The 13,514-nt window shown below is 39.8% G+C and overlaps 1 protein-coding gene across 1 annotated transcript; it reads left to right on the forward strand.

Annotated features, from left to right (window-relative positions):
* Positions 1–222: 222 nt before the first annotated feature.
* ercc6l2 (excision repair cross-complementation group 6-like 2) lies at positions 223–13,170 on the forward strand. The gene is made up of 20 exons (XM_026343651.1): positions 223–501; positions 977–1,410; positions 1,504–1,620; positions 1,714–1,907; positions 2,069–2,162; positions 2,406–2,473; positions 2,624–2,831; positions 2,928–3,068; positions 3,495–3,611; positions 3,724–3,843; positions 3,918–3,989; positions 4,647–4,792; positions 4,932–5,027; positions 5,225–5,324; positions 5,580–5,732; positions 6,068–6,148; positions 7,650–8,679; positions 8,757–8,911; positions 9,453–9,610; positions 10,944–13,170. Exons 1-20 carry the CDS (start codon positions 474–476, stop codon positions 12,181–12,183), a joined length of 4,752 nt encoding a protein of 1,583 aa, XP_026199436.1. The 5' UTR covers positions 223–473; the 3' UTR covers positions 12,184–13,170.
* Positions 13,171–13,514: the final 344 nt, after the last annotated feature.

Genomic DNA, 13,514 nt, shown 5'->3' on the forward strand with positions numbered 1-13,514 from the left:
TGCGTTTTGGTTATCGCAGATGCTGCGCCGCACTTTCGACACGATTCGACAGTAAAGTGTGTTGGAAAGAAAAAAAATGCACGACCACATAATTAAGACAGCGACTTTTTGGAAATATTAATTTATGTGACTTGTAACTTGTACCGTAGTCTTTTTAAATTAATTTTAAATAAAACAAAAATCGAAAGTGCGGAAGTCGTTGTGAAAATAGATAAACAACCAGCAAGTTGCAGACACAGCTGCTCTTCCTGTGTGTCTGTGTCTTTTCTTTTCGACAAACAAATGAACATTAACAGAGGCAAAAGTGTCAAGGACTCACCCAGGATGTTATGACTTACATGAGCTCAGTTTTTCGTCTTTTTATTTTTATCCGTAGCGTATTGTTTTATTGTAAACCTCAGCTAAGCTAATGAAGCTAGCTAACATGCTACAATGATTCTTCCTGCACAGGAACAAACCAGCTGTGTAACCTGATGGCTTCAACTTCTGTGGTTGAAAAAGGTTTGTAAGGTTTTTATTTACTTGTTGCTACATTTCTGCTGGTCGCTGTTTTCCAAAAATGTGGGAAAACACTTAGTTTCATATTGGGATCAAACGTCTCCATAATAAGTATTTAACAGTAGTTACATCGACTAACGTTTAGCATTCATCTTACTGTTCAGTCAGATTATATCAACTTAATAACTGGGAAAATCAGGCAGAATGATATATTTTCAGTGTAGTTAATGTGTAAGGCTTATTACGTAAAGTTATATTTTATGTTTAAATTAGTAGTAAGATTTGTGGAGATTTTATTTTTTTGCTCTTCACTATATTTAATCCGATCAAATTTTAACTCAAGTACAGACTGTGACATTAATCACCATGTTATGTATTTTTAAAGAGTGAAGGGTTGTTATGCCTTAAAGGTATGTTGCAAAGCACAGTAAATTAACAACCTCCCAATTTAAATCATTGTTTATTCATTATTTCACAGCACCGTGGCGTGAAGGTGACTGTTGTCTGGCTCCTAACACAACAGATGGCACTCTGCGAGAAGGTACCATCCAGAGACTGACCTCCAACTCTCAGAATAATGAAACCACAGCATGGGTGATATTTACAAACCATAGTAAAGATGCAGAAGAGGAAGAAGAGGAGAAGGAAGAGGCCATACTTGTCACCAACCTCCTGAGACCAGCCTTGAATGACTTCACCCGGGAAAAACCTGTGTTTCCCAACATTGTCACAGACCGCAGGCTGTGTGTCCCCTTAGAGCTAAGTGACCATGATGGAGACAGAGTCCCATATACCATTAACAGGTACCTCAGGGATTACCAGAGAGAAGGTATCCGGTTCATTTACAACAGCTACATCTGTTCCAGAGGATGTATCCTGGGGGATGACATGGGACTTGGAAAAACTGTACAGGTACAAATTAACTGCAACACTAATTTTAGAATTTTTTAAATGTCAGCATTTGTGTGACTTTTGTTCTTGTCACATCTTTTCGATCTTACCCAGGTTATTGGTTTCCTTGCTGCTGTGTTGCACAAAACAGGCACATGGGAGGACATTAAGAAAAACAGGCCTCAGTTTCTGCAGAGTCAGATGCCTTCCATTCAAAGTGAAGCGAAGAAGGTATGTATTAAAATATGAATCATAAAACCTCTTGTTAGGTATTGTACCCGTTTGTTATAAGCACAATTTAGATCTTTTGATGACCGGATCTAGGTATTTCTTATTGTGGCCCCGCTGTCGGTGCTTTACAACTGGAAAGATGAACTCGACACCTGGGGTCACTTCCAGTGTGTGGTGGTCCACGGGTTGAGGAAAGAGGAGGAGCTAGCACGTATCAAGAAGGGACGCATTGAGATTGCTCTCACCACCTATGAGACTCTGCGTCTTTGTCTGGATCAGTTCAATAAGTAAGAACTAAGCTCACAAAACATAAGCAATAAATACCATGATTTACATGGGTGTATACATGCTTTTTAATATTTTAAATATATCATACGTTTATTTCTGTATGTTTTTCTGGGACCATACTCAAGCAATGTGACAAAAACATACCTCTGCCCCTCTGCAGCATACACTGGTCTGCTGTGATTGTGGATGAGGCCCACAAAATAAAAAATCCAAACTCTCAGATCACCCAGGCCATGAAGGAGCTGAGATGTAAGGTCAGATGGCTTTATGTTTTTGCTGTTATTTGAGTATATTTTTAGCAGTGTGTAAGTACCGATGACTAGAATCTGTGCGGTGTGGTATTTATACTTAACAATAAAGTGTCTTCTTTATTCTTATTACTGCTGTATTGAAAATACATTGAATTGTGCCACCATCATGATAAGTTGCTGAAATGTACTAAATTAAGCTTTGCAATAATACCATGCTTTGTTTTTTTGTATTCATATTTCTGCCAGATCAGAATTGGCCTTACAGGCACCATCTTACAAAATAACCTTGAGGAGCTGTGGTGCGTCATGGATTGGTAGGTTACACACATTTGTCGTTTGCATATTTACAAGCACACAGTAGTTATTATCTTGTCTCTACTACAAGAAATGTGATTCGAATGTTCGTGTTTCACTATAAATGATGCATATTACTTTTTACTATTTTGCTGCTGTATTCTATTTAGGGCCATTCCTGGTTGTCTCGGCAGCTTAGGACATTTCAAGACTAAGTTTTCAGATCCAATTGAGCACGGGCAGAGACATTGTGCAACCAAACGTGCCCTAGCTGTAGGGAGGAAGGCTGTCAGAGACCTAGCGAAAAAGGTTTCTTATTGGTTCCTCAGAAGGACTAAAGCTCTCATCAAAGAACAACTGCCTAAGAAAGATGACAGGGTAAGAGTGGTCAAGACAATACAGACTGAAACAGATAAAACTCTAAAATGTCTCAAAACATTCATCATTTAATTTGACTGTTGTTTTTTGTCCCAGGTGGTGTTTTGCTCTCTCACTGACTTTCAACAGACTGTGTATCAAGCTGTGCTGGACACTGAAGATGTGACATTACTGTTGAGATCGTCAGAGAAATGTGACTGTCGAAGTGGAAAAACCCGCAGACGCTGCTGCTATAAGGTTAGTTCAGTATTGGTGTGAACTTGTGCTGTGTTATGTATTGACGGAAACTTGACTGAGACTGATGTGTTTTCTTCAGATTCTCGTTCTCTTGAAAGTTTTTGTTGATGTGTATGCTACTGAATGTCCACATTTATTTGCTTTCATTGATCACAAAAATATTTTTTCTCGCTTGTGTCACAGTCCTCTAGTTCTGCAGATAATTTTTGTTTTTTTTAAATAAGGTGGAAATCAATATATTTGCGTCATTTAACTGAAACAATTGTCATGAATCTAAGGACATCAGCGTCTGAGTATACATACACAGTATACTACAAATTCAAAACAAAGCATTAGAGCCTGCATTTGATTTTAATTAATGCACGAACCTTTAAATTAACCTAAATGTATGTGGTAAAAAAAAAGCAATGATTTCTTATGTTGCAGACTAACTCTGAAGGTGTTGAAATTAAGGCGCTTTACTTTAGTTACCTGGCCATATTGAGGAAGGTTGCCAATCATGTCGCGCTTCTTCAGTCCACCACAGGAACCAGTAAAAAACAGGTAGAAACATGTTGCTCTCTCACTGATTTTGTGCACTTGCTGAGTACTTTACATTCACAATACACAATTATTTGTATTATTATACATTTACTATAATTTTTATATCATCTAGGAAAAGTATGTGAGTGCCATATGTCAGAAGGTATTCCAGAAGTTCCCAGACTTTGTGCAGAGATGCAAAGATGAAGCATTTGAGGCATTGTCAGACCCTATGTACAGTGGAAAAATGAAGGTACAGTTTGGCCTTAGCCACCTTTTCCCTATGGACGTTTTCAGATTTGGCTAACATATCTGTATTCTTTGCAGGTTTTGCAGAAGCTGCTAAAATATTATCTGAAAAAGAGGGATAAAGTGCTTCTTTTTTCTCTCTCAACCAAGGTGAGGGCTGTATTTGTGTGGCTACCTTGTGTGTATTGAGATCACAGGATAGTGAGTTTTTGTGTCAGTGGTTTTGCACAGATAAATGTTGTGTGAGAATTGGATAAGCAGCAGGGTGAGATTTTTTTTCCTTACCAAAATGATTTGATGCTCACTGTGATGTAATCTGAAAGAGATTTTAGATTGTGTCAGAGTTGGAGTACACTCGTTGGTTTTAGGGCTCTACGCCCAGCCACATCCATCCAGCCTTTCAACACAGCAACAGACTTTAACACACACTCTTAATTGCCCCTGCTGTTCGAGCAAATGACTTGTTTACAGAAAAAATAGTAGCAGGAGACATGATTTTCTCATGACAAATTAGAGTAGGTAAGACTCTGGATTTTATAAGTGAGGTTGATTAGACTATTAAAGATAATTAGACTCTGCAAAGTCTAATAGTTGCTGTCACCTGAGACAGTATCATAACATTTGTGGCAGCTCTGAGGTCATATTCTTACAGCCCTTGTTTAGCTTTTTGGGGAATTACTTAATTAAGAGTACATTCACTTTTTTAAGATTTGTTTACCTTTTATTTTGCATCTCCCATTACAATGCTTTAGCTGGTTGATATGTTTATTACTGTGTTTATACAGCTGCCTGTTTTGAATCTGTCAGCTGTTAGATGTGCTGGAGAGCTACTGTATGGCTGAGGGGCTGGACTACAGCAGATTGGACGGAACCACCAAATCAAAAGAGAGAGTCCAGATCGTCAAAGAATTCAACACCTCCTCTCACATCAACCTCTGCTTGGTTTCTACCATGTTAGTTTGTATTTAGAACCGAAAATTACTACCTAGTGTGGTATTAAGATATTATATGATGTGTTTGCCACATTTATTTCTATCTAAACAGGTTTTTATTTTAAATCTCGAATCTAATAATACTTGTCTGTTCTCTTAGGGCAGGTGGTCTTGGTCTTAACTTTGTAGGAGCTAATGTTGTAGTGTTATTTGACCCTACCTGGAATCCAGCAAATGACCTCCAGGCTATTGACAGGTAGGTTGTGGGCCATATGTCAACATACTTCACAATGCTACTTTGTAGTTATAGATGTTTTATTGTTCTGTATCTATATGTTTTTGTTGTAGCTTCTCTAAGCTGGGTCATATCTTAATACTCTTCTGTACTAACTATTATATCAGTTTGTATGCTTGATATGCATTATGCTCTCTTTTTTTCGTTTTTCTCTTCAGGGCATATCGTATTGGCCAGTGCAGGGATGTGACAGTTCTCAGACTGATCTCACTGGGCACAGTAGAGGAGGTTATCTACCTTAGACAAGTTTACAAACAGGTAACAGACAGTTATGGCTACATAATTATAATATATTCTCAGTGAGGCTATATCCCAGATAACGGAGGTTTTAGATTAATATACATGCATACCAATGGTAGACAAAGGAGGACACAGAGATAATGTGTTGATGGCTACAATCGATAATTATAAAATTAACAATATCTAGCATTTCACAAATAGTTGACAGTTAAAAAAGTATGTTTTTTATTAATTGCTTAACTACATATATGCATTTTCTTTTATGTTTTGCAGCAATTGCAGTGTTCAGTTGTTGGGAAGGAGACCGCCCGTCGGTATTTTGAGGCAGTGCAGGGGCATGGTGTCCATAAGGGGGAGTTGTTTGGGATCAAAAACCTCTTCAGGCTGCAGACCCAAGGGACATGCCTTACTCTCCAGATACTAGAGGTTAGATAACTAACACACTGTTGCTGTTTGATTGATGATGTGTTTTGCTGTACTGTACTACCTCAAACTGCCAGTCACAATACACATCTTTCACCCTTATGTGGTCATGGTTACTAAGTATTTTGGTTTTATCTAAGAATTATAGATGCCAGTTAAACTTACTGTTATTCCTCTGAATATTGTTACTTCAGCTAAACGTCCAATACAATGTTACAACTAATAATAAGATTAGAAAAATCGTACTCTTTGTTAATGATTGTAAAAAAAAAAAAAAAAAAAAAAAGTTAATGTATTTTTAAATATTTGTTTTATCACTTTGTGTCTCTCCTTGTCAGCGAGAAGGACAAGTGGAGGCCGGTGTAATGACAACCAGCACAGACACAGGAAAAGAAGGGGACGAAAGGAAGGGAGTTGATGTGAGTAACTGTCGTTCTCAGAGACCCGAAACATAGGCCACTCATTTTCTTGTTCCTCTTTCCCTCTGCTTTTCGAGGCGGTCCACTCAGGCTCCCAATCCTACATGATTTAGGGGATACCTCAAACGGACCTTCCAGAGAATGTGTCAGTCAACTACCCCACAAAATTGCCTTTAGCTTTTTCTATCTCTTGCTTCCTCACTTCCAAAATGAGATATGCCATCTCTACTCTGGCAAAACTTCCACAGTTAGATATATTCTGTTACTTGTAAAAGAGAAAAGCAGCGCTCTCCCTGACAATCACTCTTATGCACTCACATGACTGTAGGCTTTTAAGAAACCTGTAAAAATTGTACTTTCCTCACAGCAGCTGTGGTTTTTATGAGTCGAGGCAATTAAAACATATTCATGTGGTCAAATTTTTCATAGTAGGGGAAAAAAGCAGTTAAGGATTAATTCAAAAAGTGAGTGAATGTTTGCAAGATAGTAAACATTAGTGTAGTATTTTCAGTTAGCGTTTTTGCCTTGAAAACCGGACACTTTTGCAATCCACTGTAACTGAATGAGCTGAAGGATAACCACTAACTCCACTTCTCTGTCGATGTGAAAACTACAAACATAATAAACAGCAACTTTCCAAGCGCCCAGGGCATAAATATTTTGTACTCTTTAAAAAATGGAGTGCAGTAGTTTTGGTTGGAGTCCCACTTTAAGGCTTTGGCTCTTAAAATATTTTTTACACTCAATTCTTTGTATTTTAGTGAAACTGAAGGATGAGATGCCCTTTGTCTGCCTCTCTCATACCGTGCAAAACAGCTGGATATAATTATTTGCTTGTTCTAATGGAAGGAGCAGACCACACTGAAGTCTATCTTCTGCTTTTCAGCTAATTATTTGCACAGTGGTACCCCTTATCATCCTGTTCCCATCCAGGCTTGTGCTGTGGAGCACGCTGTCATTTTTACAGGGTTGTTGCTCCACTGAGACTCCTCAGATTCTTGCAAAAATACAGAATACACTGGAGTGTTTTAACATGCACAGAAAGGCATGTAACATTCACACACACATGCATGCAAGCACACACAGCCACTGCTAAATTGGGGAAGAGTCATCCAGTTGGCAGACTTTGCAAAATTAGGATCGCAGTTGGTGGTCACTCCCATAAAGGCCCATTTGTGTAACTCCAGGAAATGCTGTGACCCCCTTGCTTCCTTCATATTACAACAAGATGCAGGGTATATGTTCACACTGATGTTTATTATGATTTATTGTTACAAACATCTGTTTTGTATTATACAATGAAATCTCACATGGGCTGAAAGATGGCTCACTGAAATATGGCATGAAGAAGGGAAGAGAAGCCTATTGGTGCAATTTTGTTGTTAAATCTTTTTCACGCAGGGTTATTTACAGCTTGTCTACATTTTAATATCAATGTTTTGTGTCTAGTTTGTACCACTTTTTTTTTCTTTAGCCGTTTGTTTTTACTAATTTATTTAAGGAACCCAGAGATTCTCCATCTGAAGATGGCCCTGTACCAAATGATCAAGCTGCCAAGGTGAACAAGGAGGCATTAAAGATTCCCAGAGAACTGCTGGACTTCAGTAGTGGGAGTGAAGAGGATGAAGAGATGCAGAGGCTCCAGAGGGATGCTTCAAACTCCAGTGCAGTTGTTGGCAACAGGAATGTGAACGCTGCCACTGGTCCTGGTCGAAAGAGTCTCCTCCAGCACGGTTTTTCCAGACTCCTCGAAAGGGTTGAAGGAAACCTAGAGTTAGGAGACAGGGATAGTCCAGGTGTTGAAGAAAGCCTTTCTGACACAGATGCTAAAGATCAAGGGAGAATAGGAAAGAGCGAGGGGACTTCCAAAACAGCAAATGGTGCAGCCTGTCCCCCTAAATTGGAAACAAAGACCTGGGACCTCTCCAGTGGTTCAGACAGAGAACATGAAGGGAGTGGACATCATTCTTTGTTGAAAGAGAGCACTGGGCCTGTAAGTAAGAGACAGGGCCTGAAAGGGTGGACAAGTAAGAAAACTATTGTAGATGAGGAGAGTGATGAAGAATCCTCATCAGACAAAAAGAATAAAAACAGGCTCAAAACCACAGTTTCCACAGCGCAGGGCGTTCACATTTACTCTGATGAATCTGAGGACTTTGAGCTAGAGAGAAGCACATGGTCCAGGAAGGATGCATTAAAAGTGCGTTGTAGAGGACAAGACAGTAGGAGAGGAAGACTTGACAGCACCAGAAAGAGGCAAAGTGCGAGTGTAAGGAACAAAGCCAGATCTAAACACACAGAAGACATTGAAACATTCACATCTTCAGAGGATGAACACACTCCTCCTAAAAAAGGGCGATCTATAGAAAGTCACGTGACATCTCCACAGATGGAAAGATCCAGAGTTGACATCCCAAAAGACAGACAAATAGACTGGACAAAGAGACATAAAGCTGTCTCATTCACAAGTCTGAAAAGTCAGACTTCTCCAGCATCCAAAGGACGGGATGGAACCATTGAAAGTGTGCTAGGTAAGATTCAGTTAATATTTAAATGTACTAATTGTTTAATTAATTTAAACACTAATGATTTGTGTTTCTGTTTAAAGAGGGTGTACAGGAAGTGGTTTACACGCACTCTAACCAGCGCGTGGTGGGTGGAAGCAAAGCAGAGCAGTTTATCAGTAGAGCCGCTGTGAGAGATGTATTTGAACGCAAGATGCACTCTCAACTCCCAGCCAATCACCTCATAGGCACGCAGGAGGTACATATCTTACCTTGAATCACCGCCTATACCATATACAATATTAATTGTTATCTTGACATTATTTTCAGGTGCAGTGATTCTTCAAACATATTGTGGTTGTAACTCATTTAATACTGTATATATAGAGAAAGTATGTATTCCTTCACTTATGTCTATTTTTTTGTGTTTCTGTTCTAATTATAAATGGATTAACATTTCATTTCAGAATTCAAAAGTCACACTTACCTCTGCATAAATCACGGCATAGAGTTTTATTTTGATTATTTTTTTTACCAAACTGTATTTGACATGAAAAATAGGTCTGATGTATATTGTATTAGAAACACATGTTAACTATTACATAAGAGGATGTAGTAGGAGCAGTTGAGGTTCTCTATATAATCACTACTGGTTACTTTGTCTTGCTTTTTGAAATATCTTTAAATGTTACTGAGCTCTGCTGTTTTGGATTGGTAGTGGACAATTTCACAGATAGTGAAACATAATCCATAATCCACATAATGCTAGTTACCCTCTCTTCTACCCTTGTACATACCAGAGCCTGTCACCGAGCCCAGCTGACAGCCAGGCCTGCTCTACCATTGTTAGGCTGGAAAAGCCAAATATGGACCATCCAGTCACTTTCACCAGCCAGAGTGTACACCACACCAGACATACCAGCTTCATCATTGGAGAGACTCCCAAGGCCATACGCAGGTGATGAAATGTCAGAGGAGACAATAACACAGCGAATAGCAGCTATGATGAAGCAACAAATCAGAAAGGAAGATATAAATCTAATGAGTGTATTGTAGAAAATGAAATGTGATGGATATACCATTTACAGATATGATGGAGAGGTGAAAGCAAAAAAGAGTAAAGAGCAGAAGTAATGATAGGTGTATATATAAAAACTACAGATAAGAGGCCCTACACAACAGACGAAGGAAGAAGAACATTGAATGGGAATAAAGCTGCAATAGATCAAAGGGTTGAAGATTGTAAAAAGTGGAGGGAAGGAAAGATGATAGGAATTCCTGGCAGTGTCGGAAGGTAGGCATAAAACTCAGCACAGATATAAATTTGAGCGCCCCAATCTGGGCTTCAGGAATATGTATGTATGTGTGTGTGTGCGCATGTTCAGTTAGAGACCACCTCTGAGCTTTCCCTTCCACCTATTTCCCAGCATCATGCCAAAGATTACCCAGTTATGTTCAGGCCCAACAGTGCAGGAGTTTTCCCCTCAACAACCGCAGCCCTCCTGAGTCTAACCAGAAATGATTGCCTGAGGATTTCCAAATCCACAGTGATATCAACAGACATCCTAACAAGGGTTTACACACAAACAGACGCACATTACATAAATACACGCCTCTGTCCTTGCTGGATCCCCTCTCCCCCTGCCTTCGCAGCACTCACATACAGGCATACAGACACTTCTGTGACTCCAATCTCACTCTCCAGGGGGAAGTGTATCTCTGCCCAGAGGCTCGCCAGGGAGTGAAAATACACACTAGTTATATTGATATCGCCTCAATTAACCTTGGTGTTTAATGATTTAAATCCACATGTGTGTTGTGTTTTACTGCCATTACTTTTATTTATTGTTTTTCCAGTGAAAGTCACAAATGGTGAGAACACCACTATAATGCTGCTGTAGCACCAGTGACTTTGAAGTATTTCTGTCCCTGAGTCTAGTTAGACCACAGTTTTAATGACTGCCTAGGAACTCAGGAAAAAACACCTCGAACTGTATGGCCGTCTGGATATGAGCCTGAATATGTGGAGAACTATTCATCTTAGGCTAGCCCTGACCAACCCGCAGAATGTCTGATTAATAGTTTAGACTTTGTGGCTTTTTAAAGACGTCATTTTACATGTGATTCGAAGTACCTCACAGTATGATCACGTGCCAATTTCTGGCTCATACTAACTATATGTGTGTGTGAATATGGTATAAATTGGTCCTATTTATAAAAATATCTTCTTTTTCTTAATTTATCTTATTTATCTTACTTTTTATTTCTGTCGTTGTGCCCTTTGTGTGTAGGCAGCAACTGGAAGAAATGGCGGAAAAATTCAAGTTTCCCTCAGTTTATCAGTTTGCATTAGAAATTAAGAAAAGAAACTCAACCCAGCGACTGGCCTGGCTACGGCAGTATTACACATCACTGGACCACGCTGACCTGGCTAATATGATCACAAAGAGCTTCCCACAACCTGATTCAGCACACACCTCCTCCTCTTCAGCTGCTACACCGTCAACATCCACCCAAACAGCTGCCACAAAAACTCACACAGAGACCCGAGCCCCACAAATGGATGTTCCAAAAGCCACAAAAAAGCCTAAATACACTCTGGAGAGTCAGGAACCGAAAACTAAGCAAAACAATGTTCCTGTCACACAGAAGTCTAGAATCCCACAGAACAACGTTCCAGAACCCCAGAAAAAGCAAAAGATCCCTAAGAAGAATGTTCGAGAACCTCTCAGTGATTTTCGAATCCCTGTGTCAGAGGATGAAGCGCAGACTGTCTGCAGTGCCAGAGGACATAAGAGGACAAAGACGGGTAGTGTTTCTAGTTCTGGAGCCTTCAGAGCTGGTGGTGGTCTTGGCGTGGATCGAGCCAACAGCAGTGGTCTGGGGTATGGGGAGGTTGCTGCTGTGCTGAACCACTCAGACAGAGATTCCCCTTCTTCTCCGGACCTTAGCCATGGCATGTCCAATACGTTATCCAAACCCACAGCACAGGGAAGGCAGCAAGAGCAGAAATCATCTTCCAGGACTAGAGAAACTTTTCAAGAGCAGACAGAAAATTCTCAGACCGCTTCTGCTCCTGAACAAGCTCCTTCTTCCTCCAGTAATTGCTCCTTTCTCACTGATCTGATAGGAGACACCTCAATCCTTGATGATTTATTTAAACCTAAACCAAAGGGGGCACAACAGAGAACCCCGAAAATCCCTACATCCTCCTCACAGTCAGTAAGCACACATCTTGCCACAAGTTCTCAATCCAGGATCACTGTGAACACTGACTCTTTGTCATCTTCAAGTTCACACACACAAGCTACACGTCAGGTTCATTCACCAGTGCAGGCATCAAAGCGTGGTCGCAAAGACTTCTGGGACATTTTGAATGAGGGCAATGAGGAGAGTATCAACAGGTTAACAGACCCGGCAGAAGTGCAGAGAGTCTGCATCAACACCAACGTTTTAATTAGAAATAGGCCTACAGAGGAGGAGAGCAAGAGTCTCTGGAGGACTAACGAGAAGTTCCTGTGGAAGAAATAAAACAAAAGAAGTACTTTAGATTTTTAGATAGTTTACAGGGTGATTTAAATATTAAATTACAATGTTTTAAACATGCTCTTGTTTCTCAGGTTTTCTCAACATATTTTTTTTTTATTTTATACTTTGTTACAGTGTTCATAATTTACTCTCCTTTACTTTTTTAAAAGATATTTGTTGAGTGTTGATTGAATTAGCAAGTTACTAAGACAGTATTGACGTTGTTCAGGTGCACTAATATGTCATCAGAGAAACAGTATATATATTTTTTTGTCTGACCACTAATTCAGAACACAGTTTACAGTAACAGAAATGAGAAGCAGGAACAATCAAATCATTGGCATGTTCACTTAAAAAGTAGTTGATTCATGAATCTATTATCAATCTTATATTTTGAAATGACCACAGGTAACATCATATCATATATATATATATATGATGTGTGATGTGTTTATAGCTCCTCTGTGCATATGTAGTAAAATGTCAGTGTTCAAACTCTCGCTGCACTTGATATGATGTTAAGTGGAGGATTTGACAGAGAAAACCAACCCGCTGTAGGCATTAGCCATTATCGTTATCGGATATCATGGCTGCCACCCCAGAACTGTTGGTGGCCTTGCAGAGATATCACTTTAAACTCCTAAATGGTTGTTGCGTGTCTGTCATTCTGAACCCCTTGCTGTTTCCCACTCCCCATGAGAGCGTGCATATTGTGTAGATGGTGTGGTTTGCCTGCACAGTGCACTGCATGGTAATCTGAGCTAATAGTCTGTGGCTCTGCTCTGTTGTCCCTCAAATATCCCTCCGAGTGGAAGCTGCTGCACTATTAGTGAAATAACAATAAGAAGTAAAATACATGGATGGGAGTGGAGGGATGGCAAGTTCTAATTTTTACAGCCACTCTTTCTTTCACTGTTAGCAGGAGACAAAAAGACCTCAAACATTTTTCTTGGCTGAACATTTTAAATAAAACAAGCCCTGCATTTTTGAGTTCGACTATACATGTGCTTGCCGAACCCCACAGCTGTGTTTGACCTTTTCAGCTGTTGCGCTGAAGTAAATAGAACCCAAAAGAGTGCTGCTCTGTGTAAGTGCTGTGTTATGTTGAGCAGAAATGAGAAAGTGCTGATAGCTATCGATAAACAAAAGGAAGCACTACATGCCTCAACACAACATGCTGCTTAGTTAAGAGTACGTGTGTGCGTGGAAGTGCATGTAAACCTCCTGGGGGGTAGATCATGACTATCTTTACACACACACACACACATGCACACACTGAGGCCACACATCTGTCACACCTGTTCAAATCACAGGGGAAGAAAAAGCTCTTTCTC

Source organism: Anabas testudineus, chromosome 9, assembly GCF_900324465.2.
Source record: "Anabas testudineus chromosome 9, fAnaTes1.2, whole genome shotgun sequence".
NCBI lineage: Eukaryota > Metazoa > Chordata > Actinopteri > Anabantiformes > Anabantidae > Anabas > Anabas testudineus.

What these genes read in the sequence shown, in the direction of transcription:
- ercc6l2 (XM_026343651.1), top strand. Translation starts at nt 474, where the DNA reads ATGGCTTCAACTTCTGTGGTTGAAAAAG. An exon ending in GCAGACGCTGCTGCTATAAG is followed by an intron (nt 3,069 to 3,494) that starts GTTAGTTCAGTA and finishes CTTATGTTGCAG; the next exon opens with ACTAACTCTGAAGGTGTTGA. An exon ending in TGTACAGTGGAAAAATGAAG is followed by an intron (nt 3,844 to 3,917) that starts GTACAGTTTGGC and finishes TATTCTTTGCAG; the next exon opens with GTTTTGCAGAAGCTGCTAAA.